The 27,825-nt window shown below is 49.8% G+C and overlaps 6 protein-coding genes across 6 annotated transcripts; 2 read left to right on the top strand and 4 right to left on the bottom strand.

The window, feature by feature from the left end:
- Positions 1-215: 215 nt before the first annotated feature.
- On the bottom strand, positions 216-3,393 carry AAFC00_005829 (uncharacterized protein; the record flags this gene model as incomplete). The annotated part of the gene is made up of 3 exons (XM_069345676.1): positions 216-3,013; positions 3,067-3,151; positions 3,211-3,393. The coding sequence occupies 3 exons, from the start codon at positions 3,391-3,393 to the stop codon at positions 216-218; spliced, it is 3,066 nt and encodes a 1,021-aa protein (XP_069197875.1).
- Positions 3,394-10,234: 6,841 nt separating this feature from the next.
- Positions 10,235-11,302, top strand: AAFC00_005828 (uncharacterized protein; the record flags this gene model as incomplete). The annotated part of the gene is made up of 2 exons (XM_069345675.1): positions 10,235-10,424; positions 10,491-11,302. 2 exons carry the CDS (start codon positions 10,235-10,237, stop codon positions 11,300-11,302), a joined length of 1,002 nt encoding a protein of 333 aa, XP_069197874.1.
- Positions 11,303-14,012: 2,710 nt separating this feature from the next.
- AAFC00_005827 (uncharacterized protein) lies at positions 14,013-14,864 on the bottom strand (the record flags this gene model as incomplete). The annotated part of the gene is made up of 1 exon (XM_069345674.1): positions 14,013-14,864. One exon carries the CDS (start codon positions 14,862-14,864, stop codon positions 14,013-14,015), a length of 852 nt encoding a protein of 283 aa, XP_069197873.1.
- Positions 14,865-15,760: 896 nt separating this feature from the next.
- Positions 15,761-18,539, top strand: AAFC00_005826 (uncharacterized protein; the record flags this gene model as incomplete). The annotated part of the gene is made up of 2 exons (XM_069345673.1): positions 15,761-15,803; positions 15,856-18,539. The coding sequence occupies 2 exons, from the start codon at positions 15,761-15,763 to the stop codon at positions 18,537-18,539; spliced, it is 2,727 nt and encodes a 908-aa protein (XP_069197872.1).
- A 1,737-nt stretch (positions 18,540-20,276) lies between these two features.
- Positions 20,277-20,795, bottom strand: AAFC00_005825 (uncharacterized protein; the record flags this gene model as incomplete). The annotated part of the gene is made up of 1 exon (XM_069345671.1): positions 20,277-20,795. The coding sequence occupies one exon, from the start codon at positions 20,793-20,795 to the stop codon at positions 20,277-20,279; it is 519 nt and encodes a 172-aa protein (XP_069197871.1).
- A 1,059-nt stretch (positions 20,796-21,854) lies between these two features.
- Positions 21,855-23,707, bottom strand: AAFC00_005824 (uncharacterized protein; the record flags this gene model as incomplete). The annotated part of the gene is made up of 3 exons (XM_069345670.1): positions 21,855-22,380; positions 22,438-23,363; positions 23,426-23,707. 3 exons carry the CDS (start codon positions 23,705-23,707, stop codon positions 21,855-21,857), a joined length of 1,734 nt encoding a protein of 577 aa, XP_069197870.1.
- Positions 23,708-27,825: the final 4,118 nt, after the last annotated feature.

Raw genomic sequence — 27,825 nt, 5'->3', positions numbered from 1 at the left:
GAATGCTGACAATGGCTGCCGGGAGGACTCACCATATGAAGCAATTCATCCGGCGATTCAAGCGTCGTGGTGTTCAGAAGCAGCATAACGTTACTTGTCAATGGTATTCCATAGATATACTACGTGTGTTCAACAACAAGAGCCATTTTGACGCCTTCAACGCCGCCCGTTCGCATCCAATTCTCATTCGTGACTAGCGAGGTTCATCGACCAGCCTATCGCTTCTTCTTGCCCTTGCTGCGATCTTCATCCTCGTCGAGACCGCTTTCCTGATCCTTGCGCTTAGCTTTACGCTCAAGTTCATCCCAATCTTCGCCTTCGCTCTCATCGCTGACCTCCTCTTCGGACGCCTCCGCTGAGGCATCATCATCGAACTCGGATTCGTCTTCACTGCTCTCATCAGAGGCGAGATCCTCCTCACTAACCTCGAATGCAGATTCTTCCTCTTCTTCGTCGTCTTCCGAGTCAGAGTCTGCGGCAAGGAATGACCAACCGCCACCAACGAAGAACTCGTGGGGATCAGCAGTAACTGTCTTCATGATGGTGCCCCAGTTCAAGTTCAGAGGACCCTCAGAGTACGGCACGTCAATTGAATCCAGCCAGTCCTTGACGCCATCGAGACTCTCGACAGGAATAGTGTTGATGTGCGCTGGTGGTCTCTGGAAATCTTTGAAGACGATGACCATGTCAAAGTTTTTCAACCCAAACTGCACACGTTCGAGGTGTACAATTTCGATCTCGCTGAGGGAAATTGCCATGAATGGTGGTTCGGTAATTTGAATCAAGCACTCGGTGGTCGGCTGAATGTAGACGCTGGAACGGGATGGCACACCGTTGAAACCCAGCTCGCGGTATGGCATGTCAACTTGCAGGCCTTCAGACTTGCCTGCATCCGCAATCTTCTCGGCGAATGAGCGGAACTCTTTGTCAAGAGCAACTCGCCTTCTACGCTCCTCCTGTTCGGCCTCGAATTCCTCTTCATCGCCATATCTGTGCTTACGCTTACGGTTGCCCGTCTCATCGAATTGCATCTCCGTAGCTTCACGATAGAATTGAACATCCCTCGTCTTCTTCTTGCCAATTATTATAGGGTTGTGAAGATGGAGATGGATGATGACGATCAATTCATGTTGCGAAGGCTGGAAGAACAAGTGCTTGATGTTGCTGAACAGCACGTCCACTCTGATGCCTCCCAAGTGGATGTAGCGAAGACCGTTGCTGTGAATCTCGACAGCTCCACCAACGCGTTTGCTCTCCAGAGCTGGACGAATGAAGATGTTGTCCAGACGATGTGGGCGACGCTGTCTGATCTCGATAAGCTTGTCTTGCTCGACAACGTCCTCCATGTCCTTCTTCTCCTGTTCCTTGCGCACGGTGGACTTCTTCATCTCGGTGATTTGCGAAACAATAGTGTCCATTCTGTTTGTGTCCTTCGATCTGAAAGTCAGACTGCGCAGGAAATGAGCTTGTGGGTCTTCGAAAGGCTGGTCATCCTTTCTACCTACACCCTGACCGGGTGAGAGGAAGTTGATGCGAAGATAGGAGAAGGCGCCCTCATCGGTCTGACTGACGTTCTTGATGGTGTTGATGTGGAAAGGGACAGGGCGACCCATGATAGGAAGGATGATGCTAGAGGTCTTCATGTCAACAAGGACAATGAGATCCTTGATTTTCGTAGGTAGCTGGCTGTCGCGCTTGTAGGACTCGAATCGCTTGAACTTCTTTTCCTCGGTGCCGTTCAGATTTCCTACGCCTTCGCCGTACTTCTCCAGTCCCTCAGTAAGCTTCTTCTGGTGGAGCTCCTTTTGGTGCTCTTTACGAGCATGCTCCTTCTCCTCGTTGGGTTGCGAGCTGCGCTCACTGCGAAGTCGAGTACTGGTGATGTTCCTCTGTGCGACAGCGCCAACACGCGGGTCCTTCTTTGGTTTTGGCTTAGCCTTTTCTTCCGGCTCGTCATCGTCCTTGAAGAAGAAAGACGTCGATTCCAGATCTGAGGCTGCATCTTTTGTAAAGACCAAGCCCTCCGCATCTCCAACACGCACGGTATCGGTGAGAATGAGGGAATAGACCTTGCTCTTGTTGTCTTGAGGGTTTGGGTTCTCAACGTCGGTGAAGCTGGTAGTGATGCAAAAGGTCATACCATCGCGGAGGGTCTGCGTGTTCTTCGAATTAAGAGAAAAGGACGTGTCGCGAATCTCAAGACCGATACCGTAGCCGACGGTCTTTCCAAAGTGCTTTTCTAGCTCCGGCTTCTTCGAGCGAACAAGTGACAAGGCCTTACTGTAGACGTCCTTTCCGATAGCCCCCTCTTTCAGATTCTTGATGACTGTTTCGTGCGCAGCAAGCAGAAGTTTGTAGGCGCTTTCCTGGGACTTGTTCGGGTCCACAAGATAAGTGCGAGCGATCAAGGAAGAATAGGTCAGATAGCGCAGACCAAGGGTGCACAGAATCACACCGGCGTGAAGGTTGGCATCGTCGGGCTGGGCCGAGATTTTGAGGTCGTATTTGCCACCGCTCTGAACGATTGGTGCGATAGACCAGTCGAGCTGAAGAGGATCAAATCCGTTGGAAACCTTGAGTTTCTGGAAGAACTTGTCGTCCTCGATCTTGTTAGCAATTTTGTCTGAGAGGACCTTGTGGCTCATCTTCTTCTCCTCGTCGAGAATGCTTGACATTTGGTCGACAAAGTAGTTGGCAACAAGACCACTTGATGCGCGAGAAGAATCGCGGATGGCGCGAAGTTCCTTTTCGTCCTTGACACTAAGCGCAGCAGAAATTGCTGCAGTGATGTCGACTTCTTCAACCTCTTTGGAGATCTCAGAAAAGGCATTCTTCCATTCTGTCACAAAAGGACCAGATGAGAAGTCTTTCGCGACAGTGCCGACTTTGTTGCCTGCGGCTTTGATAAGATCAAGGCATCGCTCTATATTCTTCTTGTTTTCTGCCTCATCCTTGCCCTTGACTAGGATCTCCACAGGTGTTTTTCCATCCTTGAGCACCTCGAGGTAAGTGGCTAAGAGATTGATGTCAGCAGAGCTTACGATAAACGTGGAGGGGTGATCCAACCTTTCTTTTTCGTGGTCAGGATGTACATCATGTCCGTAGTGACGACGAAAAGTGTCGAAGGGAACTCATAACCCAATAGCCAGAACTACAAGAATGTCAATTAGACGCATATAAACCACGAGAGAATGCCGAAACGGTGCGTACTTGGAAAGCAGTAATCTTATTGAACAGCTGAGCCTCTTCCGATTTACCTATGCAGGCGACGATGGAATTTGCGCCATTGAAGACTGAGTCTCCAGAACGCTTGTCCTGCTTCCATTGTGCGACGAAAGCAGAAAGACGATGGTGGAAGAGCTGCTTGTCAATCTTGACCTGATCATCTGCCATGATGAATATATTGAGTCAAGCCTCTGCGGCTTGCTTGCGGGGAAACAACTGGCAGTGCTCAATCTATCTATCCTCTCTATGCGTGATGGAGAAACAGCCGACAGCTTGCAAGCGATGAGTGTCTGTGTCTGCAGCTCCTGATGGTGGGTTGGCCGAGATGTGAAGAAGAAGGTACCAGAGGGCGACGGCGACAATGTTGGAGAAGTCAAGGAAGGCAAGAGCGCAAGTGCTTTACGCGGGTTTCACTTCCACGTTTAGGAAGTCGCGCTCCAGACATAAGCTTCGCGTCACCAGCAGCCAATCAACTATGGTGAAGTTTGTCCTGTTTGATTCGCCTCAATGCTTGAGGATATCCTCACCCAGCCTCCACATGCATGCTCGTGAGTGCGCTGCATACCATGAACATTTCTATACTCCACTCCACTCACAGTGCAAGAATTATTTCAGGCAGATTTCGATCCGAGAAGTAACATAGTCATGAAGTGTCCATTGCTGATATCTGGATATGTTGCCATACCTGCATTCTCCAGCGTCCATGGGGACAGCAGACATCGCTATCCAAATCCCTCGCCTCGCTTCACATCACTGGCACTCTGTCTTCTCCCAACATACCTCTACCCACGTAAGCGCGTAGAGGCTATATTTCTTCAGAAGTTGTGGAAAGTCCGAAGTCCATCCCGGGGTTTGTTTTCCCTTTAGCAAAGCCTATTGCATTATAGATGATGGTGAAGGTACCTTACCTGCATCTGTGTCTCATTTTAGTCCGTCAGAGCAAGGACTGCTCAGATGCTTCTGCATACTCTCAATTTCGTCGAAGCTGAGGTATACTTCTGTTGTTATGAACGATTCTAATCCTGCCTTACTCAAACGCGAACTTCACGCGTACCTCGTCGCTGCCTGCATCCTTCGCTGCATTCTGCAAGAGTCAGCCGCCAAGACTTCGTGCTGCCTGAAAGGTGGGTACTATCATAGGCACCAATCCATCAAACCACACTAGTGATCGTGAATGGCGTTCCTCATTTTACCTGTAGGTGCAATGCGAAGACGTATAAAGATGCTTGTGAGCTTCTTCATACCGTTACTTTCACCTCATCATATTCAACCTAGATATTGCCACTTCCATCACACCACGACTTGACATCTCAAATAGTGCGCTGCCTTTATCAATTGAAGATGGCTGCTCAGGAAACTTTGGATTCACCTATACAGCTCCCTAGTCTGCCGGTCAGACATGAGGACTTCGTCACCTATGCTGTGCAACACCCCCATTTGCCAATGAGTCAAATCCTTGAGCCATACCAGGAATACGACTACAAGCTCCGCCATATTTTCGCTCAGCAACATGATCATGCTGCTATCTCGACACCCAATATCGTTCCGCTTTTCCGAGAACCGCAGGCTGAGCTGAAGATTCGCGCTCGAGAGCTTGAATCTGAGTCGCAATCAGAGCAGGAATCTTTCTTGATGCCTCTTGACGAGCCGAGTCGAAAGCCGAATGGAAGTCCGGCAATTGTTCAGTCTCTGCAGGAATTCCGCACCAACTTTAGCGTGTTTTGCGAATCGTCACTGAATGATCGAGATTGGTCCAACGTCGTGGTTGCTGGAAGTGCAGCTCTGACTCCGCTTCTACCTGTGCCAGCCAAGCATGCAACCTCTAAGCGTGCTCTTCGCCAATACTACCATGAAATAGTAGCACCAGCGTCAGATGTTGACCTTTTCCTCTACGAAATGACCGAAGAATAGGCTACTGAGAAGATCAAACAGATTGAGCGTTGTGTTCGTGATTCAATTCTGACCGAAACGACGACCATTCGCACAAAGAACACTATCACTATTGCTAGTCAATACCCCACTCGCCATGTCCAAATCGTCCTCCGCATCTACCGCTCGATTTCAGAGATTCTAACTGGCTTCGATGTTGATTGTTCCTGTGTGGCTTACGACGGCACCCAGGTCTACGCTAGTCCTAGAGCTGTAGCTGCATGCGTGACCCAGATCAACACAATGGATTTGACTCGGAGATCCCCATCGTACGAAAATCGACTCTCTAAGTATTCTCATCGCGGCTTCGAGATATACTGGCCGCGTCTTGATCGTACGCGTGTTGACCCCACTATATTCGAGCGCAGCTTCAAACGTACACTCGGCTTGGCACGTCTCCTTGTTTTGGAGAAGCTCCCGACTGCCGCCGACAGAGAATCATATGTGGATCAGCGACGAAGAGAGCGCGGCAGACCCCCAGCTAATAGATGGCTGCAGCAACAACATACGTTGCATGGCAACATCAAAGATGAACATGAAGATGAGGTTGCCGATTGGGTAGATGAAGAAGATGTCAGCGACTACCACACATTTTCCATCCCTTATGGTCCCAAATACCATGCTCGTAGAATCGAGAAGCTCTTGTGTACAAGAAAGATCTACTACTTAATGCTGAGTGGAACCGGCCTGATGATAGGGAAGTGAACTTGCACAGACATCCGGCATTCTTCGGAAGCGCCCATGATGTGATGCATGACTGCTGTGGCTCCTGCCCAGTTCCAATTACACCCGAGGAGAAGGAAATCGCAGAAATTGAAAGCAAGAAATTCATCTCTGGAGACGTAAGCTTTCTCAAGGATGACCCGGGTCGACAGGCGATCGGCTCTTTCCATCCCTTGACAGATGATGACTGGACTGAGATGGCTTATGTTGGCAACACTGCAGTACTTTGCGACGCCATTATTAACGAAGATTTCGAGGTGGTCGAGCATTGGCTGAGCCAGGACGGTGCTGACCCTAACCGCCGGGATCATACGGGCCGAACACCATTGCAGCTGGCAGTGATGTGCTCGAGTCTTCAGATTGTTCAATGCTTGATCGATCGTGGCGCGCGTATAGTAGCTCGGTTGGTCGATGGCAGAACGGCACTGCATTTGGCTGCGATACGTGGCAATGCTGAAATAGTGGCCGCTCTACTGAGAAAGAGTGAGGCGAATCAAGACGAAGAACAGCAAAGAAAGTCAAATCATTCAAAGAATCGCACCTTAGACGTGGGAGAAGGTGAAGAGTCTGATATCAGCATGGACGATGGCTCAAATACCGCTGCAAGTGAGATTGATGCCAATACCAATGCCGTCACTGAACAATCATATGTAATGGTCAGCCACGAAACAGCCGATGGGAATGACTTTCTCGGGGATGCTACGGCGAATGAGCCGGACATATACGATGTAGATGTTGTCGCCTGGGACATTCCCGTATCGGCCCTACACCTCGCTATTGTCGGAGGACACTTTGATGTTGTCAAAACTCTCGTCTCTGATTTCGGAGCGAACCTATTACTGCCTGTCAAGCTGGATGGAAGCGCGATCATCACCATGGTTCTAGCTTTGTTCCTACCAACCGAGAAGGCTAAGGAGATGACAAGACTATTGCTGGACTTGGGAGCTTCTATCACCCAGGCTGACATCAGCGGAGCTTCTCCTTTGCACTACTTTGCCGTCAGCAGCCAATGGAAGCTGATCGGAACGATGATGGACGCGAATGCCCCAGCAACACGGATTGCTTTGAATCATATTGCGATTTCTGGATCTCACTGGAATCCCACCGTCGCTACCCCGCTATGCTCAGTGGTCCTACAAGGTAATGATGAGGCTTTGCGCTTCCTACTTGATTCCGGTGCGAACACTCAAGTGGAAAAGTCCTCGTTTTGGGAAGCATACAGCAATCTTCAGAAAGGTTTCAATGACAGCTATCAGCATGCTGTTGGGCGTTTCGAGACTAGTTTCAGTCAGCCCATCATTGCAGCCATCAAATGTGACTTGCCTTCTATCGCGTCAATGCTATTACAATATGGCGCCGACGTCAATGTTTTGACGCCTGACGGCTACAGAGCAATTAGCGAGGATAGTTGTCGCCCTAACTCAGAAGGACAGTCTCTACTCGACCTAGTCAGGGGGAAATTCCGAGACTACTCGAATTACGAGGAAGAGGATTCCAAACCCCTTAAGCCTGTCAATCCTGTGGAAGATGAAGCATCCTATCTGGACGCATACGAACCAGGGACTTATGCGTATTGGACGATTTCCAAGCAGATTCGCGAACAACGTGACGTGGTTTACCCGCATAAATGCAGGGTTTGGGAATGTCAAATACAACAGAAGCCTAGATATCAACAAGGCTTGAGTCTAAAACAGGCCGAGATCAAAAGGTTGTGTGACGAGTTCGAGACTTTCGAGAGACGGCTTCTCGAGTATGGTGCAAAATCCTTCAAAGATATGCACAAGGAGCCCAAAGAGCCCTACGGTCGCAATACTTGGCAGTCTCACAACAAAGAGCCAAGTGTTTGGAAGCCAGAACTCATCTTCCATCGTGGCGACCCCACTGAAAGCACACGAATAGCTTACGTTGAATTGTTCGAGGCTTGCTGGACAGGCAACATCGACATCATAAAGAAATACACTTTGGCGCCCTGGACCAGGGAGGACAAAACCTTTGCGCCTCTGTCAATGTCTGCCACTGATAGGCTAGGTGTCAACGCCTTCCACATATGTATGTTGCGAGGCCATTTGAAGGCTGCGAAGATAGTCCTGGAAATTGTAAGGATCCAGTATGCTCCAAGAGGCAACAATCGTAAAATTCGCTACTACCTGGCCTCAAGAACGTCAGACGACGAGAGCAACGGTGGTGAAAATGAAGTCAAGGACGGTGTTGAAATCCATTCCGAGCTCGTGGACGACCAATATACCATTGAGAACATCGATGCGATTAATCTGCAAGTCAAAAGTCAATCTACACCTCTGGACCTGTCACAAGATCGCTGTGTTCACCTTGGGCATCCGGCAGACTTCCGCTTGGGGAAGCCCGTTGTGGCTATGAATGATGAGTCTGATGTTTGTGCGTTAAGTCTCTTCCAGATGGCAATGCAGTCAGACCATCTTGACCTGTTTGTCTTCTTGATCGATCTTGCAGAAGACCACGTGCGGCGCCCGCTTGTGGACGCGAGTGAAGCACTCAATTTCTATTCTTTTCCCGAGTCTGACTTCGAGTTCGCAATGCGATTGGACAACGTCCGATTCCTGATTCCGCTGATTACACGAACTGGCGCCGGGCTTGGGCTGGACGAACTGATCTCAGAGAGTGGTGCAGAAGTCCAAGAATCTCGCAAGTATTATCAAGGTCTTTCCGTTTATGGCAAAAAACGTAAAGACTGGGCACAGGAAGACAGAGGAGTCAGAACGTCTCGGTATAGAGCTAATCTTCCACCACTACTGCAGGCAGGTTACAATGGCAATCTCCAACTTGTCAAATGGTTCTTGAGCGATGAAGCCAGATCGTGTTACATGGCCTTCGCCAAGGCAAATCAAGCCGATAAGCGAGTTGCAGCTTTAGCAGCATCAGAAGATGGCTTGGAGAAATCGATTCAGGACTGGTTGAGTCGAGATGCACACTTGCTGATGCACCTCACGGTGTTGGGCAAGAGCTCTGGAGCTCTCGATCTGGTGCAATATCTCATCGAAACTCAGCCGGATGCGTTAGAAGCAAGAGATTCGGACGGTCAGACGCCGCTTTACTATGCATTCACCCTTCATCATCTGCCGATGGTCAAAAAACTGATAGCAGCTGGTGCAGATCAGTGCTGTCGCGATAAGTCTGGGAGAAACATCCTCCACGCTGTATTGTTGACTGTCATGCCATGGCAGTTCGACGATGAAGTTGCCCTCATCAAGGAATTGCTTCAGCAGATCGATAATCGGATCTACCAGAAACTTGCTACTGAACGATCCTTTGTAGATCCTGGTTTTACCACTCCATTGGCGTTGTGGCTACACCATCAGCAATGGCAACCACGGCACAACTGCCCTGGTCAAACAGCAAAATTTGTACGCATGTTGCTCGAATTCAGTGGAGCTGTTGACTTGACCATCATTAACGGCGAAGGTGACACTCCTCTGCACACGGTCATCAAACATGGCAAACCAGAACTGGTCCGCGTTATGCTAGATCAAAATTCTGAGCTTCTTTTCCGAGAAAATGGTGTTGGACGAACTCCTTATGAGATGGCGCTTGATGGTCGTCTAGCCGACGTTTTCTCCAGAGCTCCTTTCATACCAACTACGACTGGACACTGGAATTTGAGTAACGAGAACCTTCTCATCGCACAAAACCCTCCAGCACGGCCTGCTTTGTCGAAGGACCCAGAAGATTTCGTCTTGCCTGATGACGGCCAGCAGAAAGCAGACAAGCAGGGAAACACTACAGAATGTGTTCTGCAAGTGTGTCAGGAATTTGAGAAAGCACTTGTTCAAGACATGTCTTTCTCGCGGAAGAGGAAGCTGGTAAGCTTGTCGGAGGCTAACGAGATATCAAAGAGGCTCGCGTTCAACAAAACACAGCCGAGAAAGCAACGCAAGAAGATCCCCGAGAGTCTTCGCTTACTGTACGATCTTGTTATTGGCGCGTGAAATGCTGAGACCGAGGGATCCTGGTAGATAGCATTGAAGTCGCTTCACGACATTAATATGATATACAATTGAAGTCAGCCATACATTTACAAGCGTCTGTTTCGCATGATACAGGCATGATGTTGAGTAATCATTGACGTCCTTCTGCCGAGCGGATATAGAGCGAGCTTACACATTTATTCTTGGCGTTATGGGGAATTGACATCACATCCCCAGCATCTGAAGCAACACCCTGGCAACACCTTATTATTGCGAGCTGATTAGATCATCCAAAGGCGGTCTGTCTAGTGAATTACGGCTTGACATACTTGCCCGTCTGTGTCTCTGATTTCAGTCATGGTCCAACCTCGATGCTTTCACGTCAATTACGGAGATCATTCGCGACCACAGCCACCATGAATCTCGACTCAGCCATCATCGAACTACTTGGACTTGACCCCGCCAATGCTTCAGTATCCTCGGCAGGTGAGGGAGGCTGCAGTTCGGCGTCAACATCGAAGATAACAGCAACATTACCTGACGGTAGTGAGAAGAAGTATTTTATGAAAAGTGGATCTGGCAAAGATGCCGAAACCATGTTTAAAGGTTAGTCTATGGGTACCAAATCAAAATCAAGTATTTTCTCAGGGCATAAATTAACATGAACTATAGGCGTACATGCCTCGATGAAGGCCATCCACGATGTCGTGCCGACCTTGTGTCCTCGATCTTATGGTCATGGAAAGTTCGGTGAGAACTCATCGAAACACTTCCTGGTGACCGATTTCTTGGATCTTTCTCCACGGTTCGGCAGCTCTTCATCCTCTTCATCTGCACCTTCGCTAGCAGCCAAGCTAGCCAAGCTCCACACTACTCCAGCACCAACTCCTCAAGGCTACAACAGACCGCAATTCGGGTTCCCCGCAACGACGTGCTGTGGCGACACTCCGCAAGGAAACAGCTACAAGTCCAGCTGGGCGGACTTCTACGCCGAGAACAGACTAATGTTCATCCTCAAGCGCTCGGAAGCATCCAACGGCTCCGACCGCGAACTACGACAGATGATCGAAACCACAGCGTACAAAGTCGTCCCTCGACTGCTGGGCGACGACCACCTCAACGACGGCAAGGGCGTGACACCGGTCGTCGTCCACGGAGACCTATGGTCCGGTAATGCGTCCAAGGGTAAGTTACCTGGTATGCAGGACTCCGAGGACGTCATCTTCGACTCCAGTGCCGTGTACGCGCATTCCGAGTTCGAACTCGGTATCATGAACATGTTTGGCGGGTTTGGACGGGACTTCTTCAGCGAGTATCATAAGTTGGTGCCTAAGACGGAGCCTGTGGAGGAGTACAAGGACCGTGTGGATCTGTACGAGTTGTATCATCGTTTAAATCATTATGCCATGTTTGGTGGTGGATATAGAAGTGGTGCTGCGAGGATCATGAAGGGATTGATCGACAAGTACGGCGATGACTACTGAAAAACCCAATAAACGGGTTCAACGTGAGTCTTTCTCACGCCGCTCAAGACTACAAGAGAGTCCACGAAATTGAAAGACTCGGTTTCGGGATATAGCTAGGCTGGCCCTTCCTGTCAAGTTCAAACAGATATGTACACATCCAATATCAACCATGAAGGCCCCGTCAAGTCCGCATCTAGAATAGAAATCACAGTTTCGACGACGCAGGTGAGTGAGCTTACTCACCCGTTGACTAAGAGGGGAGGTCATTGTCGTGAGACATCCTTCAATATTTGGAGAAACGCTTGCAGCATGAATCTTGAAATGTGCAACATCCGAACACATCGAGAGGTAGATCTGTCGCACAAAAAACCTTACAAACATCAGGCCAAGGCAAGAAGAAATGAACAGAATATAGACGGGTATTGAAGCAAGAGAATGTCAACTTGTTTGGATACATTATTCGTATGTCATAGTAGGAAGTCTGAATAGTGAATGTGTATCTAAATGGACAGAGGTTGCCCTCTCGACCGAGTTCGAACGAGACGCAAGGAGGTGCTGCATTTACAGTCATGAATGTAGAGACGCGCACACGAATGTCTTCCCTTTCCGTGTATCGTTTATTCGTCCCGCGCTCCAAAACAAATGATGATCAGACTAATGGACAACTCCACTATGTCCTCTTCCGGAAAGCCAATCCGACAATACCCAACGAGCTGGCAAACATACAACCCGCAGTGAACAGGACGACACTTCTGTATCTGCCCAAAGCATACGCCTCGAAGTCCACGCCTTCGTCTCCAACACCGACGAGCCAGCCTCCCACAGGTCCCTCGATGACATTAGCCAAGCCTCTCTCAAAGCTGAAAATGCCGTATAGCATCATGCCTACGTCGGGGTCCTGTGTCAAAAAGCTGCAGATCGAGCTATAGAGCACGCTGTAGCTCGCGCTCCAAAAGCCCCAGACAAGTGCAAAGGGTACGAGGAGGTTCATTCCTTTCGCGTTGCCCCAGAGTATTACTGCCGAGAGGCCCGAGAAGAGAGACGAGAGAGAGGTGGGGATGTGTGGGGGAAAAATGTCGCTGATGTAGCCGATGACAATCTGTCCAGCGACTTGACTCAGAGCGGTGAGTGTGAGGAGGGAGTTGGAGGCCGTGGGTGCGAGAGAAAGAGTGTTTGCGTATGTTAGGAGGAAGATGTTGGGGAGGAAGAATGAGAGACCCTGGGTGAATATTGCAAGGGCAAATATGATGAAGTGGGGGGACTTTATGATACGCTGCATTTCCGTAGTGAAGAATGCTCTTTGGTTTAGCACATGACCTTCGAGACGGATATCCTCCTTGATAGTGTGAGAGTGGGAAGATGAGGGCGCAGACGAAGGGACCGATGGCGGTATGCGCGGTCTGAGAAGCAGAAAGCCTGGTCCGCTGATCATGATGGTGATGATAGCATAGACTCTTAGAGTTATCTCAAAGTCGAATCGGTCTAGTAGAGCGCCGACAGCGATGGGTATGAACAGTCCGCTGACTCCGCTGGCCCCAAATAGTATACCATATGCAAGTCCTCGTCTCTCGACAAACCATCCATTCAGCATGAATAGGAACGGTGTATAGCACACTACCCATCCCGCTCCATATATGAATCCCTGGAACATTATTAGTTGCCACACTTTGGTGGCAAAACTAGCTGCGACCAGTCCGAACACACAGAGGAGCCAGCCAGCGAAGCACATGTGTCGTTGGTAATGGGGCCAACGAAGCACGACTACATTTGTGAATGGCATGCCTAGATATGATACGCCTGTTGCCAAAGTTCCGATGGAAGGAATGCTCTCGCTTCCAGAGAAGAGCGGATGAACCGAGTAGTGCTGTTGGAACACACCAAATGCTAAAGGGAACCCCCAGAGACAAGCTTCCATGAGCCAACACACGGCGAGGAAAGTCCACGCATGTCTGCCGCTATCGACAGGAGGCAAGTTACGAGCTGAGGATTGGGAAAAGTTTAGATCTATGTCGCTTTCTGATGCGAGGTCGTCTTCAGATAGTAAACGGTCAAAGTCATCTGATAAGACCGATGCTGGCGGCGAGAAGTCCCGCAACGGCACTGCTTCCGGAAGTGGTGCTCGACTTGATATGTTCGAAGGCATGATTATTCGAGGTCTGTTGCCGTACATTTTTTAAATGGCACGTAGAGGATTACTAGAACACGGCTCATCGCGTCATTCTTGCAAGTGCAAAGCAAGCTATGAGTTCAATCGTTCGTTGGACGTAAATCATCAGATCATGAAGTCTGTGTAAGACTGAATGACAGAAATTTCATAGGTTGATAGTTTACTATATTCAGTGATGAATCACAGGCTGTCCCGCTTCCCACCGGATGCGATCTGACAGCATCGAACTCAAGGTTTTTGTGTGGAACGAAAAGCACGGCGGACCGACATCGTAGGTACTTTGGGTTGTACAGTAGTGCGGACTCTTTCTTGGCAGCGCGGAGAAGCTGAAAGAGGATCGAATTTGCGGCCACCAACATCTTGTGATATTAATATACAGAAAATAATACTCGAATAAATACGATCTTTAGACATTTCTGTCGAGTGCTGCAGCTCATAAAAACACCTTTCAACCCACAACGTATACACTGTACCACTTGTCGGATATTCACAAATATCGCTAATGTGTCTCCTATGCGTGATCCACATTGATGGAGAGACGACGCCGAGGCTATACTAATGCTAGTCGGACTTTGGTCTTTGAGCAATCTTTTCAACAACATCCAATCCGACCATGCTTTTAGCAAAACCATCGAACCAGCCGAAAGGTAGAAGCATTGAGAGTCTCACGAGAAAAGCTTGGTAGACATTTGTCCAAATGGTTGATGGGGGGCTTTCCTTCAGTAAGTTACGCACAACCTGGTTAGCCCACTTGTCCGCGGGCATAGCATTGTCCATGGTTCTCTTTCCGGTGATGTCTATCTTATCCGCGTATGGTGCGTAAATAGAGTTCTTTGGTAATGGATATGCTGTCGCAGCTTGATTCTCCATGATGTTGCTTATGACTGCCCCACTCTTTAGATCGACAACTCTGACCCCAAAGGGTTTTAATTCCAGACGTTGAGAGTCAGAAAACATCGCCATTGCAGCTTTCGAGGCATGGTAAACAGACTGGAAGGGTATGGTGACGACGGACGCGATCGACGTGTGGTTGACAATTATTCCCTTCGACTTGAGCAGTAACGGTAGGAAGGCCTGATACATGGCAAGGAAGGACCACACGTTAAGATCGAATAGCTTTTTCGCCTCGTCCAAGGAGATATCAGAAATTGGCATGAAGTAAGCAGCTCCAGCATTGTTGACAAGGATGTCGAGTTCTGATATCTGGCTTACACAGGCGGCAATTGACGCATCAGACAACACATCTAGCGTCATCGTCTCGATACCGAGTGATCTAAGATGTGCCATCTTGGAAGGGTTTCTGGCGGTAGCATAGACGTGCAGGCCAGCAGTGTGAAATGCTACAGCGAGAGCAGCACCCAGACCTCCGTCCGAGCAGCCAGTGATGAGGACCTTTTGTTTGCTCGCTGACATTTTGCCGCTATTCATTGCTTGTACGACTTCAGGATTTCAATGTTGAGTGTAAGACGAGACTTCGACACGATAAAATGGGTAAATACCATGGTTATATACCCAGCGCCGTCCAAGAGGAGTTCCATCCTTGAGCCAAGTCTCTCAGCAAGGGTCGCATATTGTACCAAGGTATCGGGTGGCCTAACGTCAGAAACTCATGATACTCGACATAGAAGGAGTCTAGGGACGGTTGTAAGGACCACGGTATTTCATGGCCTGGACTTGTCACTTGAGAAGGCTAGTGAACGCGAGGCGAGGCCTACTAACTGGGCATGATGCTCCATCGACCTACTGCACCCTACTATGTGAAGTACCTGAAATAGTTGAGCGGCTATTGGCGGGGAAAAGTGAGATAGAGTTTGAGGCAGATCAGCATAGCCAACCTCTTGGCACCAATCTCCAGGGATCGTCGCCAAATGCGCACCTTGGTACGACGACGCGTATGCCGCGCGAATGTTTCATCTACAGGTAATTGGGATGTATACAAACCATGTTGACCACGGCAATGTGTTTTTGAGGACAGAGTCTTGACAGTCGTCACATGCCCGGCATTATGTAGCACATGTTGGGCTCTAGAGCGACAAAGACATGAATTAGAACAGTGTTATGACTCTTATGTGCCCACGATGCATCGTATAATGTAGGCGGAGCATTTGGACGGGGGTGGTTGGGCTTCCAGCCTCCCTAGCCGGCCACACGAAAGACTATAGCAATGTCCACCACCAGGTGAGAAGAAAAAGATGTAGGTGTTCGCACGTTGGGCTATAACGCTCTTTATCTTCATACCTCAGTCTCACTTCCCGTTACCTCACGTTTTGCACGTTACCACGGTCGTCATCGACGTTGAAAAATCGATCATGGCGGCTCTAGGCGACTCACTGCATCTCAAACACACAAATGGTAATTGCTCATAGCGACAACTTTGTCAAGTTATTTTACTGATTAACGACAGTGTCGCAACCATCAATACAACGAACGACATCGCAACAATCACTTGCAGCCTCAGAGGATTTCTATTCACTATCTTCCAGATCTGGATCATCGACTGCTTCGGGAGAACGACGTGTACACCCAACCCCACGCTCGCCTCCAAGACCACACATAGAGCGATTTTTAACAGCCCCGTCACGAAGACCAAGTCCTCCCAGAGTAAGCTATGAAGGAATCGCAACGCCAGTCGAAGTCCGTCAGGTCGAATTACCACGTATAACACCCATGAGGGGAATCGGCAGAAGGCGAAGGGATGAGTCCGAAATAGGCAGTAGCGCCACTATCCGAAGGAAACCCGTACCGAGTATAGTATACGAGGACTCACCACGTTCAAGTATCAGGTATTCTGCAGTCCCTGTAGAGAGCTCAGCAATGAAGCAAGCGGCCTATGCCCCTCAGCCGCCCTCTCCGGAAACGTCGGACGCTCCTTACATCCGGTTCGCACTCGATCAGATTACCAATGGCCCTAACGAGCGAGGCGAGAGAATACCACTTAACCAATCGTACGAAGACAAACCCGATCTGGGCCCGTTTATGTTTGAGAAGAACAGCCCCCTGAGGAGTCATCCAGTAAATCGAAGAGACACAACTTCACCGCCAATTCCGCCACGAAGCCCACGGAGGAGCGTTACCCATTCGCCTGACAATTCAACCTCTTCGCCTCTTCCTAGTTTGCTGATGCCATTCGACCCAGCAACCGACTCTTTTCATCAGCCTTTGACAGCATTACCGCGGATTCTTCGACCGCTTGGCCTGTCCTTGTTCATCTCCCTTCTCACTGCATATCTTATATGTCTGTTGTTTTGCGCAATCTGGTCAAGGGTGAAGACAGGACTCTCGGAGTATGGTCAGCTAGGCGACGGGCGATACTTTCTCTGGCAATACTTGCCTACAATGCTCGGCATGGCTCTTCTTCTCTGGCTATTCGAGATCGAATGCGCTGTCTACCGCGTTGCTCCATTCATTGCTCTGTCATCGAAGACGTCCGTTACCAGAAGTCATGGAGTGTTTCTGCCACTCTCGCCCTCGAACTTTCTCATGCCGAGCTTCACCCACGTCAAAGCCGGTCAGCCGGCGGTCACTCTCTTTCTCTTCGCCAGCTGGCTGAGTCTCCTTACCATCCCTCTACTTGGCTCATCATTCAATGTTTACTTCCAAGATGGTCGTTGGGTTTGGCTCGCTACACAAGGCGTCATCTGGACCGTCATCGTCCTTTACATACTGCTACTTGTTGCATCAGTTGTACTTTTCTTTTACCTACATCGACGACAGACAGGACTGAAATGGGATGCTTGTAGTCTCGCCGACCTCATCACTATAATTCAGGCCAGCAACACCCTTGACAGCTACGCGTACTACCCTTTGGTTACTGCCAAAGACGAGGTCCGGGAGACGATTTCTGCCCGAGATGATATGCTTGGTTACTTCCACAGCTCGCTTCGTCCCAATGAGGTGGTCCATACTCTTGGAGCGCCCAATCGACCCTCGAGAAGGGTAGGCGGGGAAAACGTCCGACGGTCTGAAAGATACTCTACTACATACGACGACGCAGAAGGTGGCCGTCCGTTCAGTGAGTATTCCACAGGGACTTATAACACAACGGACCCAGTACTCCCTCAGGACATGGCCGAGTCTTGGCAATCACATATTCTATGGTTTTTGCGCACACCATTGGTAGCCTTATGGCTCATCCTAGCGGTTGTTCTCCTACTCGCGTTTTTGATTGTCTCGTACCTCCCACAGACTCGCGTTAGTGCTGGCTTCAACCCGCAACTCTCCGTGGTCCAAGGCAACTTTGGCTTCAGCGCGACCAACTTCCTCTACTCCTTCATCCCATCACTGCTAGGACTTCTGTGTCTGCTAGTTTGGCAACCTTTCGACCTTGCATTTCGTCGTCTTCAACCATATGCTGCTCTGAGCACTCCGGGCGGTGAGGTTGCCGAAAAATCTTTGCTGCTTTCCTACAATGCCGACGCACCAATACTCGTCACACTCCAAGCTACGGTCAACAAACACTTTCGTGTCGCTGCAATCAGTCTTACTACCCTCATTGCTGCAATTCTGCCCGTACTCGCAGGTGGAGTCTTCTGGTCACAATTCTCCGTGAGCCAGCAACGCGTCAACGTCTACTCCCACATGTCTGCCTATTACGCCCTTACTGTTTTCTTCGTTCTCTACTGCCTGGCATACGCTCTTGTCTTCCCGGGCAAACTGCGCAGATTGCCAAACAACGGTCGCTGCCTTGCCGATCTGATCGCGTTTGTTCACCAGAGCAAGATCCTCGACGACCCGGAATTCCATGCTCCTGGATCCAAGGTCGCCCTCGTCACCCGCTTGCTCTCTGCTCGATCAGGCAACAGGGTCAGCATTCACGATCAAGAGAAGCGCGCCGCCGCTGGCGCCATAGGTGCAGCACCGCCTGCAGCAACCGCGAGCAAAGCCTCGATCGCCGATTCCTTGCGTGGAATCGCGCAAGCACGTCGAGACGCCCAGGCCGAGACACGCCTGTCTGGTGGGTCTATGGGACCGCTGGTGCAGCCTCAATACGGCTTCGGTCGATACATTGGTCGCGACGGCCGAGAGTGGCTCGGCATCGACAAGATTGGTCGACCCGGCCGAGGTGGCGAGATGGTAGTGAGGGACTGAATCACCTGCTCACCTGACCATCTTACACCTTTTGTTTCCTACTTCAACTTCGGTTCTCAATTTCACTAGCATTTAACAGCGATGCATTACGGCTTCCCGTCGATGATTAATCATCATCTTGACAGGTACAAACACATTGATGTTTTCACGACTGAAGACAATAACATATATTGGGGGGCAGGAACGATATTTCTTTACATTTTTTTTATTCTTTTTGTCTACGACAAAAGTCGTATATCACGCTCACGCATAGAGAGCAGCTTACAGTATCTGTTCGCTCTTTCACTTTTTCACTTTGCAAGGGAGGAAAATCTATCGAGGGAACGAAGACACAGCCCGTTCCCTCACGAGAAAGACGAGATATAGGAATGGAGATATACCTTCTGCTGGGGATGACTGTCCATGGACGAACCCGGTATAGATAATTAATAATTCTAATAATAATGATATGTGCACTTACTCATACTCGACTCTGCGAAACATTTGACATATAGGTCTTGAGGATCTTTTTTGACCGCTCACTGCTTGAGAGCTTTGAAGTCTAATCTCGACTAGAAGGACTATCGTGCTTCCAAGAACAAGCTATCACATCCAATCACCATGTATCGATGACACCATGGAACAAGCTGATTTAAGTGCTTGTCTTCCGTCCGTCTATAGCAAATACACAGGTTCTCTCCTCCCAGTCCCACATGAGACTTGGACATAGTGATATAGTGATAACGTCCTCAGGAGCTGCATCGCTCGATTTTCTTAGCAGTCTACGTCCCACGCCCACGACAAAGAGCTCCCCGGCATCCACAACAGCCTATGACCAAGGAGTCTAGGTTCCTCGACGTTTTCTTCATAAATCAGGTTTCCAATTATCCCTCGTCATATTAACACCATCGTCGTCCAGCCATCGAGTCTCTCTCCTCCCAAAGTAGACCATGAGATCCTCTTGCAAAGACATCGACAACAGCGTCTCCAAGCCTACGAAATCACGACTTCGACTTTGACTTCGACTTAGACTCTCCCTCTCCCGCCGTGTCATCGCTCGCCTGCGATTGCGTCACATGCAGAGCGCCATGTACGCTGTCCCGCAGCGAAGTCTTAGTATATTGCGCTCCAAGACGGTTCAGGAGTATTGCTCGTTTGAGTCTCTGCGAGGGTGCGGGCTCGATGTCTGTAGACTGCGGTGGAGGTGGTGCAGCTGCTGACGGAGACGTGATGCTGGAGTTGTCTTTTTGTGTCGTTGAGGATGTTGGTGATGATGACGATAGGTCTGTCGTGGCGGTGACTTCTGTGTCGGTTGATTGGTTGAATAGGAACTCCAGGTTGTGTAGTAGGATTGGTTTTACTACGGTGAAGTTGTTTGTACACTTATAGATGATGAGGTAAGTTGTGTTATAGTGATGGTGTATGTAAGACCATGTGGCGATAAAGTCACTATATCGACCGATCTTGATGAAGAAGGCAAGTCGCAGTTGTCACCGCACTGATGACCTTAGAAATAATTTGACAAGGAAAGAACATATATCGATAAAATGCGCAAGTGCGCGCTGGTATATAGCTTTTACATCCCATGACGAACATCATATCCAATCTGAATAATGAAATGCATCCCAGAACACCATATCTATACAACCTCCTCTCATTAAGCAGATGTTATCCGGCCATATTCAGCCACTGCGTGATCAAGATAATGATCTCCCTTGCGCCAGAGATTCCAGAGTTCCAGATGAGTTTGGAAGACTTTTACAAAGCGATGGCGAGAAGACCGCCTGCGACATAGGTCACGGCGTTGGATAGCCAGCTCTCGGCATGGCCAGCTGCAGCGCCAGATGATGATGAGCTGTTTGCGGCTGCGGATGAGGCGGCCGACGAGGCAGCAGTAGTCGATGATCGAGTGGTTGACGCGCTACCGGACGTGCTCTGGGTGGATGAGCCGGTGGCGCTTGCGGTGGAGGCGCCCGAGGTCAATGTGGCTCCCTGGCTCAACGAGGTAGGAGTAGAAGCTGCACTGCAGGTGCCGGCAGTGTTCTGAGCACAACATGCTTCATTGCCGTTAGAGTCTTGACCGCAGTAACTGCCAGATGCACAAAGACCCGACGAGCAGCAGGTGTAGGCAGTAGAGTCGAAGCAGACGCCGTTACACGTGGATTGTCCAGCAGCGCAAGATGGAGATACTGATGTGGAAGACGATGCAGAGCTCGCGGTGGATGTGCCTTGAGCGACAGCAAGAGCTGCAAGTGCGGTAATGACGAAGAAACGCATGGTCGAGGTTGGCGGGTATCGAAAATGTGATAGACGAAACGATATGCAAGATTTAGAGATCAACGTTGGAGATTTACGGCACCGTTTGTGATTTGAAGATGGATAGACAGAGTGACTAGAACACAAAACCTACAAGCAGCAGAGCAGCAGATTATTATAATCCCAGTCTGTGAAAGGCAGACATTGGCAAATTGACACTGACGATCATCGACCAATGGGTAAAACTTAGAGGGGAGTGCCTGCGTAATTGGTGGAGTGGCTCAGCCCATCCACACACTTGCAAGGATTATCAAAGTAGGGTGCCATGTACCTAGTTTCAGATATTTTTATCCAGCCATTCTTTGCCACCTCTTCGATAAGAGCCAGCAGAGTTTCGCCAAAGACTCTGCTTTGGCGGCTGCTGCACTGACGCGTGAAGCTGAATCTTGTTGTGACGACCACGAATCATTCTAAGTCCTGGCGGGAATCTTGTTTTGTTCTGACCCTGGAGCAGGTGTGGCTTGAGTGGATCTTTGTGTTTGCCCAGCCCTACCAGCTGCAGGAACCAACTGCCGCACCCGCCACGTGGGGGTCGTGAAACGCCCAAGCCCACGCCCGAGCCCACACCCAAGCCGACACCGTCATCATAATACAGAACGAGCTGATCAGTGAGACAAAAGCTGCCTACACTACCTTCGTGTACTGAAAAGCACGCCCACCGATTACTATGAGGTGTCTTGAAGAGATAGAGATCAGAGTCGCTGTGCAAGTGAATGTGTCTACGCCTTGAACGTTCGGCTGTGTCGCTGGCAATCACGAAGATGACACGATAGCATGCTTGCAAATCATCAGTTTCCATTATTGGACTATCTGCTATGGCCAGAGGTGAAATCCACAATGGTAAGTGCAGTAGTCAGCGTAACATAAAGTACAAAGGTAATCCATCGCTGTGGCTGCAAAGAAGCAAGTCGATCGAGCGAGGCTCAATTGACTGTATAGAGCTTCAGTCAGTGTGAGCATCGTAGATAGGCTCACCTAAAAGGCAACCCACGTGCGGTTGTGGAGAGGAAGGCTGGCACATTACGACTTAGCCTCTATTCCTGCAGCAGCAGGTGCGGCAACCCAAGCGTCATCAGCGACGACACTAGGCTCATGGCCCCAGTCACCAGCACCAGTGACAGGCTTGGAATCTCCCCAGATCTCGCCACCAGTAGCCTTAGTTCCCTCCTCAGATGCCTTCGCCGGACCTGTAGCGCAAGCGTCACCTTCATCCAACTCCTCATCACTCTTGTCGTCGAACTCGGCAAGACCGCTCTCCGGCTTGAAAGGTTCGAGAAAGTCTGGAATTGGCTGCTGGGTCTCAAGAAGAATGTTCACCAGACCAGGAGCCAGGTCTTCGTTGCGGTCGTTGTAGAAAGATGTGGCTCTGCCGACATGTCCAATGCGACCTGTGCGGCCGATACGGTGGACGTATTCGTCGATGCCACCGCCAACACCTGAGGGAAGGTCGTAGTTGATAACATGGCCGATGTTGGCAATGTCGATACCACGGCCGGAAATGTGTGTCGAGATCAGGATGGGTGTGTCGCCAGTCTTGAACTTATGCCTGTAGTAGATTAGTGAGTCACAAGAGAGCAAGACATTAAAGGACATTTTGACTTACATGGCATCTTCACGTTCAAATTGAGAGCGTTTTCCATGCATGAAGGTGGTTGGTAGACCCTTCTGGAACAGATAGTCATCCACGTTTTCGACGCCGTAGGTACTGTTGACGAAAACTAGAGTTCGACATGGCTCTTCGTTGAAAAGAATGTCGAGCAAAGCATTGGGCTTTGCATCCTCCTCGACATAGACGACGTCCTGCTTGACGTTGCGGTGAGAGGATCCGGCACGACCGACACGGATACGGACGTAGTCTTGAGCCATGTACTCGCGAGCGAGGCGACGGCTCTCGGGAGGAAATGTTGCAGAGAACATCATGTAGAGATGATCAGCGTCTTCGTTGGCGTCACCACCGCCCATGATATTGTTGAGCTCGTCAGACCAGTCCCCGTGAAGCATCTCGTCGGCTTCGTCAATAATTGTGAACTTGACACCTTTCATGGACAGAAGGTGAGGCTTGTTCATCAAGTCGCAGAGGCGGCCGGGAGTGGCTACAAGGACATCACAGCCCTTGCCAAGCTCTTGAATGTTGTTTCTGAGTGGAACACCACCGTAGCAGCACACGGGGCGAAGGAGCGATCGATAGCAGAGACGGCGGGCCTCGTTAAAGATCTGTTGGGCAAGCTCACGCGTAGGACACACGATGACGACCAGAGGCTCAGCGCAGACCCTGTCACGGCGGGGATCGTAGTCAGGGGAGTTGATGTTGGGACGCGGGCCCTGCAGTTTTCTTGCTTTGCCCATGAGCTTACTGATGACTGGTATCAGATAAGCGGCGGTCTTGCCAGATCCGGTCTGAGCGATGGCGATGATGTCGTGTCCCATGATGACCGCTGGAATAGTGTAGGCTTGAATGGCGGTCATCTTTTCGTAACCACAAAGCTTTACGTTCTCAAGCAGTCTGGGATGGAGTCCGGCGTTCTCGAACTGAAGCAGTGTGTAAGCATTGCACCAACCATGGAGACGGTAGCAAAAGGGGGAAGACTTACCTGGGTTACAGGTACGATACGGACAGGACCCTCTTGAGTGACACTGAGGTCCAGAGCGCTGAAAGCGGTACCTGCACGTTGGTGGTGCACATCTTTGTAAAGACGTTCTTCGAGGCTCGCGTTTGCAGGAGCGACTTCGCCTTCATCACCAGTCCACTCATACACTTGGGCATCGCTCGCCCACGATGGAGCCGCGAGTGCAATGGCTCCGTAGTCCAGCTTCGACTTATCACTCCAGCCATGAGCCTGAGCTCTGGCCAGAGCTTCACTGTCCGCGTCCATGCCTGTGGTTGGAATCAGAACGCGGGTTGTTGGTAAGGTGTTCGAATTGTGCGATGAAAGCTGCGAAACGTGGCGAAAGGGGAGCTACAGAGCGAAGACCAGGGAAGGCAAGAAGAAGACCGTGATGGTGACAACTACGATGAAACGCAAGCAGAGCACCACGAGTAAGTCTAACGTTGGGTAGGTTAGCTGTCAATTGTTGATGCTCCCGCACCACTGGCTCTAGCGCCAAAACCAGGTGTTGACCAGAGTAGAGTGTCGGTAGCCGGTTATGGATCTCCTGAAGCAAGCGCAGGTTGCCTTCGATGTAGCCAACAATCTGTGTGAGTTCGATCTAGCTCACGGTGGAATTAGTGATAATGGTCGAGAAGTGAGAACGTAATGAATGGCGATGAAGGTTAAGGTGGAGTGATACCAGAACGCTAGAGGCGAAATGACAGGGCAAGTGAATGAAGGAAGGATAATGTACTTACGTATAGCTCTTGACAGATTTCGCAGGATGCAACTGGAGGGAAAAGAAGAAGGTCAGCAAGATAGAAAGATGAGTTTTTAAGCAAATGGGTAAGGTCTGTGTGCGTGAGACACAGGAGGCACGAGAGACGAAGGTACGAGAGTTGTGAAGTGAGTGCTTGAGGAAGTCGCAAACTTGACCGCCAAGACTTGAGGGTAAGGTGGAAGTGAGCGAGGTAGTTTGGGGCCCAGAGGCATGCCATTGATGAGATCTCCGTCCCAAGGTCAGGGTGTTCACAGATGACTGGTGGATCAGTGGTAGAGTCCGTGATACTCCATCTTTCGAAGATGATAGTTGCTCTGAACGAATATGAGACGCGTGACTTGTTGAGAGCAGTAGGTGATGACTACCAGATACGGCCTGAGCTTATCAGCGACTTCATTGGAGATCCACTTCATCTTCCTCAGTTCTATAACGCTCTCAACCGGAATCAAGGAGTAATCTTACCAAGCTAGTCGTTTCAAGACGCTGTCCTTCACTTCTCAGGATCCAGGTAGGTAGAGCCGGGATTCGTCGAGCGACATGTGATCGATCATCCCTGTTTGGAGACAGCGAGGGGTCGTTTGGCAAAGATGATTACCCGATTCAGAGAGAGAGCCGTCGATGCCATAGTCTGACACGCGAAGCTCGACCAGTGACATTCCCAATGTCTAAGCAAGACACGAATGGTGCTGGCAGCGTAGTCCTGATTCATGTGTGAGGGTGATAGTGGTGCCGCAGTCTCTGGCTCGCATCTTCGGTAATCGATGAATGATCATGATAGCATAACCTCTGATGCCCGAAAGGACGGAGATGGGAATCGAGTTAGTAGAAGAAATAGTCATACGTACTGACACTCATTGCAATTTCTGCGTGGTAATGTTAGTACTGTACTGAGACAATGTTCTTCTTGACCAACCACAGTCTCATGATGGCTGGATAGGCATATATGAGAATTTACGGCGTTACATACAAGAAGGATGGAATTGGATTGCGTTGAGGAGCCCTCAACTGATAGAACCAGGTATAATGAAATCTCTAGACGGTGTGAGGATGAATGGTTGAGGATCGGGGCATGAGAGAAAAGGCAACAGGGAACGGACAAAGAGTGGGCTGGCCATCATCTTGTTGATTGCAGACGTGACTGCGCCAAGGCAAGAATGTGTGACTTGCTTCATTTGCTATGCTCTTGAAGCTCATCAAGTCTTTAGGCAGATTCCAAAGGCTCTCGAAACATTGATCATACATGCTATAATCGATTGTAGTGCTCTGAGCTATCGGACGTCTCAAGCTTTTCCGTCCACTGGCGAAAATGTCATCCTCATGTTATTTCTGTGTCAAGGATACTTTGCACGTTGATGGAGACTCTGCCAGCAACCAGATGAAAGCCCTCGCTCGACCTCAGTCCTCGAAGACGATCAATGGCCATCATTCTGTGCTGCTAAAGTGGAATGTTGATGACTGCAATCAATGCTACAAAGAAGTGACTCGCTTGCAAGCTAGACCGTAGAATATGTTGCATCAAACGACCATACAATCCATCCAAGATATTGGAGAGATCGTGCTACCAGAGGTAACAATTGCCTGCCCAGCTAGAAAGTGCATTTCTCGTATGGAGCTCCATCATCTCTCAGTCCTTTCACCATGCTCTGTCGCTATCCCGAACTGCCTTTGGATTTTGCGATTAGGAAGCATAGCTGTCCGTTCCATGTGATAGGCTAACGTCGGCAAGATCTTGTCGAACTTTGGGTAGATCACTGAGGTCACATGCCACATCAGAGCGGTGACCAAGGCGGCACGACATCGAGTCTGTCGTAAGGGACTCGGCTAATATCATACGAAGGGAGCCCGCATCCAGCACCTTTCATACGGGTAGACAAATGAAGGCGCACAGAGAAGCGCATCGGCAGCCCAAATCGGCAGATACACAAAAGCTGATGTACCATTATCAGACCGTGTACCCAAAGAACATGAAGTTTCTGAGTAAGGTAGACATGGCTGTGATGCGTGAGCGGTGCTTGGGTTGGGTCAGCCAAGCTTGCATTGCTGTAGTGTTCCTTTGTCTTGTGGAAGCTTGGACCAGCATCCCTTCTCGCAGGAATTACATCTGTCTATTCTGGCCAGACTCGATCTCCGCCCACTGACTTTGCCTCGACATATTGTGCATACAGATGGCACAAATATCAACAGTCTTCTTCGTTTATCTGAACCACTATGATGGATGGTATGGTGTTGCAACTAGCGAAACATGGAACATGCATCGGTCGGCAGAGTTCGCTTAGCCTAAAGCCCATAATGCCATACCTATCCATCATGATTCTCCACATTGGTTGAATCAAAGCCAGATCTCTTAGGGCCGGATGTGCTTGGACCTGCATATCAATTTATCCCAGCGGCGGTTAATGTATGTAAGGTGGCAGTCCGAATGCCCCGTTGTCGCTCTGGCGCTCGACTCTATTCGTCACGGTGTCTTCATCTGCGGTACACCTCGACTGCGGAGAGGACTTACGCCACCAATGGTCGGAAGGAAACTCGCTTTCTGAGTTTCGACGATGTTCAACTCTCACACGAAAGTCCGCATTGGACCACACATTGGATGATCTTTGAGTAAATCGCCACTTGATATCTCTCAAGCTTGATCTTTGCAACGCCGGAAGAGCAAAGAACTTGGCTCGGGAAACACCCTTCGGCATCAAATCCTGAGCTAGTTTCCGGGTCATCCTGTATAAACGAACATTTTACTCAAAATTCACAAGCATCCGAGACCCGGACCTCTAGACGATGCGACGCGCACAGCGGAAGGTTGAGCAGGGGTCGTGCAACTCGATCCGAGTCAGCACCATGACATGATGTTCGTCTGAGGTTCGCGACATTCCCGAAGCTTGTGAGATTCAATACCAACTTGCAAGCTTCAATCGTGGCATGCTCTGAGAGGCACAATTGAGCAGATCTGTTCCCACAGCTGCCTTCATCCCGCGATTATGCCAGGACTTTGCTGAATCAGGCTCTGCGCTCCCAAGCAGAATTCTCGTTCCCAAGCTCAATTGACTAATGAAGCATATCACTACATGCATGATTAGACCTTCCTCAACGGTCGTTGCAGGAAATGCTTTTTCGCTGATGGGAAGTAATCTTCGCATAGAGAGACACTACCTGCACGGCTTCCAAGTTCTGAGGGTACCAATTTGCCCTCACTCAAAGACACCTGTGTATCGAAGCGTACTCCTTTCAAAAGGCGTGACTCAGTCGTTGTCTTTCGTCGATGCCTTCGGGACAAATCTTTCGCGATCGTGGACTGCGAATTATGATGAAGGCAAAAAGAGGTCGCTGGCAGATCCTCATCATCTATGACCCTGTGACTGGGACGCATTCGCACCAATCGATGTCCAAGTCTTTGTGGTCGAATACAGGTTGGCTTTCCATCTTTATTTAGTGCTCTCCATCACTGCGCGCTCTGTAGTTTACTGGCAGAGCATATTGGAAACAAAATCCTTGGTTGCATTTCTGTGGGGCATGCTACACGATGATCGAAGTCCTCGTCAGGTACTCCAATACTGTGGATGTATCTCTCAAGCAGTCCTTGCGAACTCCCGAGCAGACGGTTATAGCAACTTATCTTCCATCGAGC

Source organism: Neodothiora populina, assembly GCF_041146345.1.
Source record: "Neodothiora populina strain CPC 39397 chromosome Unknown canker_contig_6, whole genome shotgun sequence".
Taxonomy (NCBI): Eukaryota; Fungi; Ascomycota; class Dothideomycetes; order Dothideales; family Dothioraceae; genus Neodothiora; species Neodothiora populina.
Note: the sequence above shows the minus strand (reverse complement) of the source record. Positions and strands in the feature narration are given on the sequence as shown.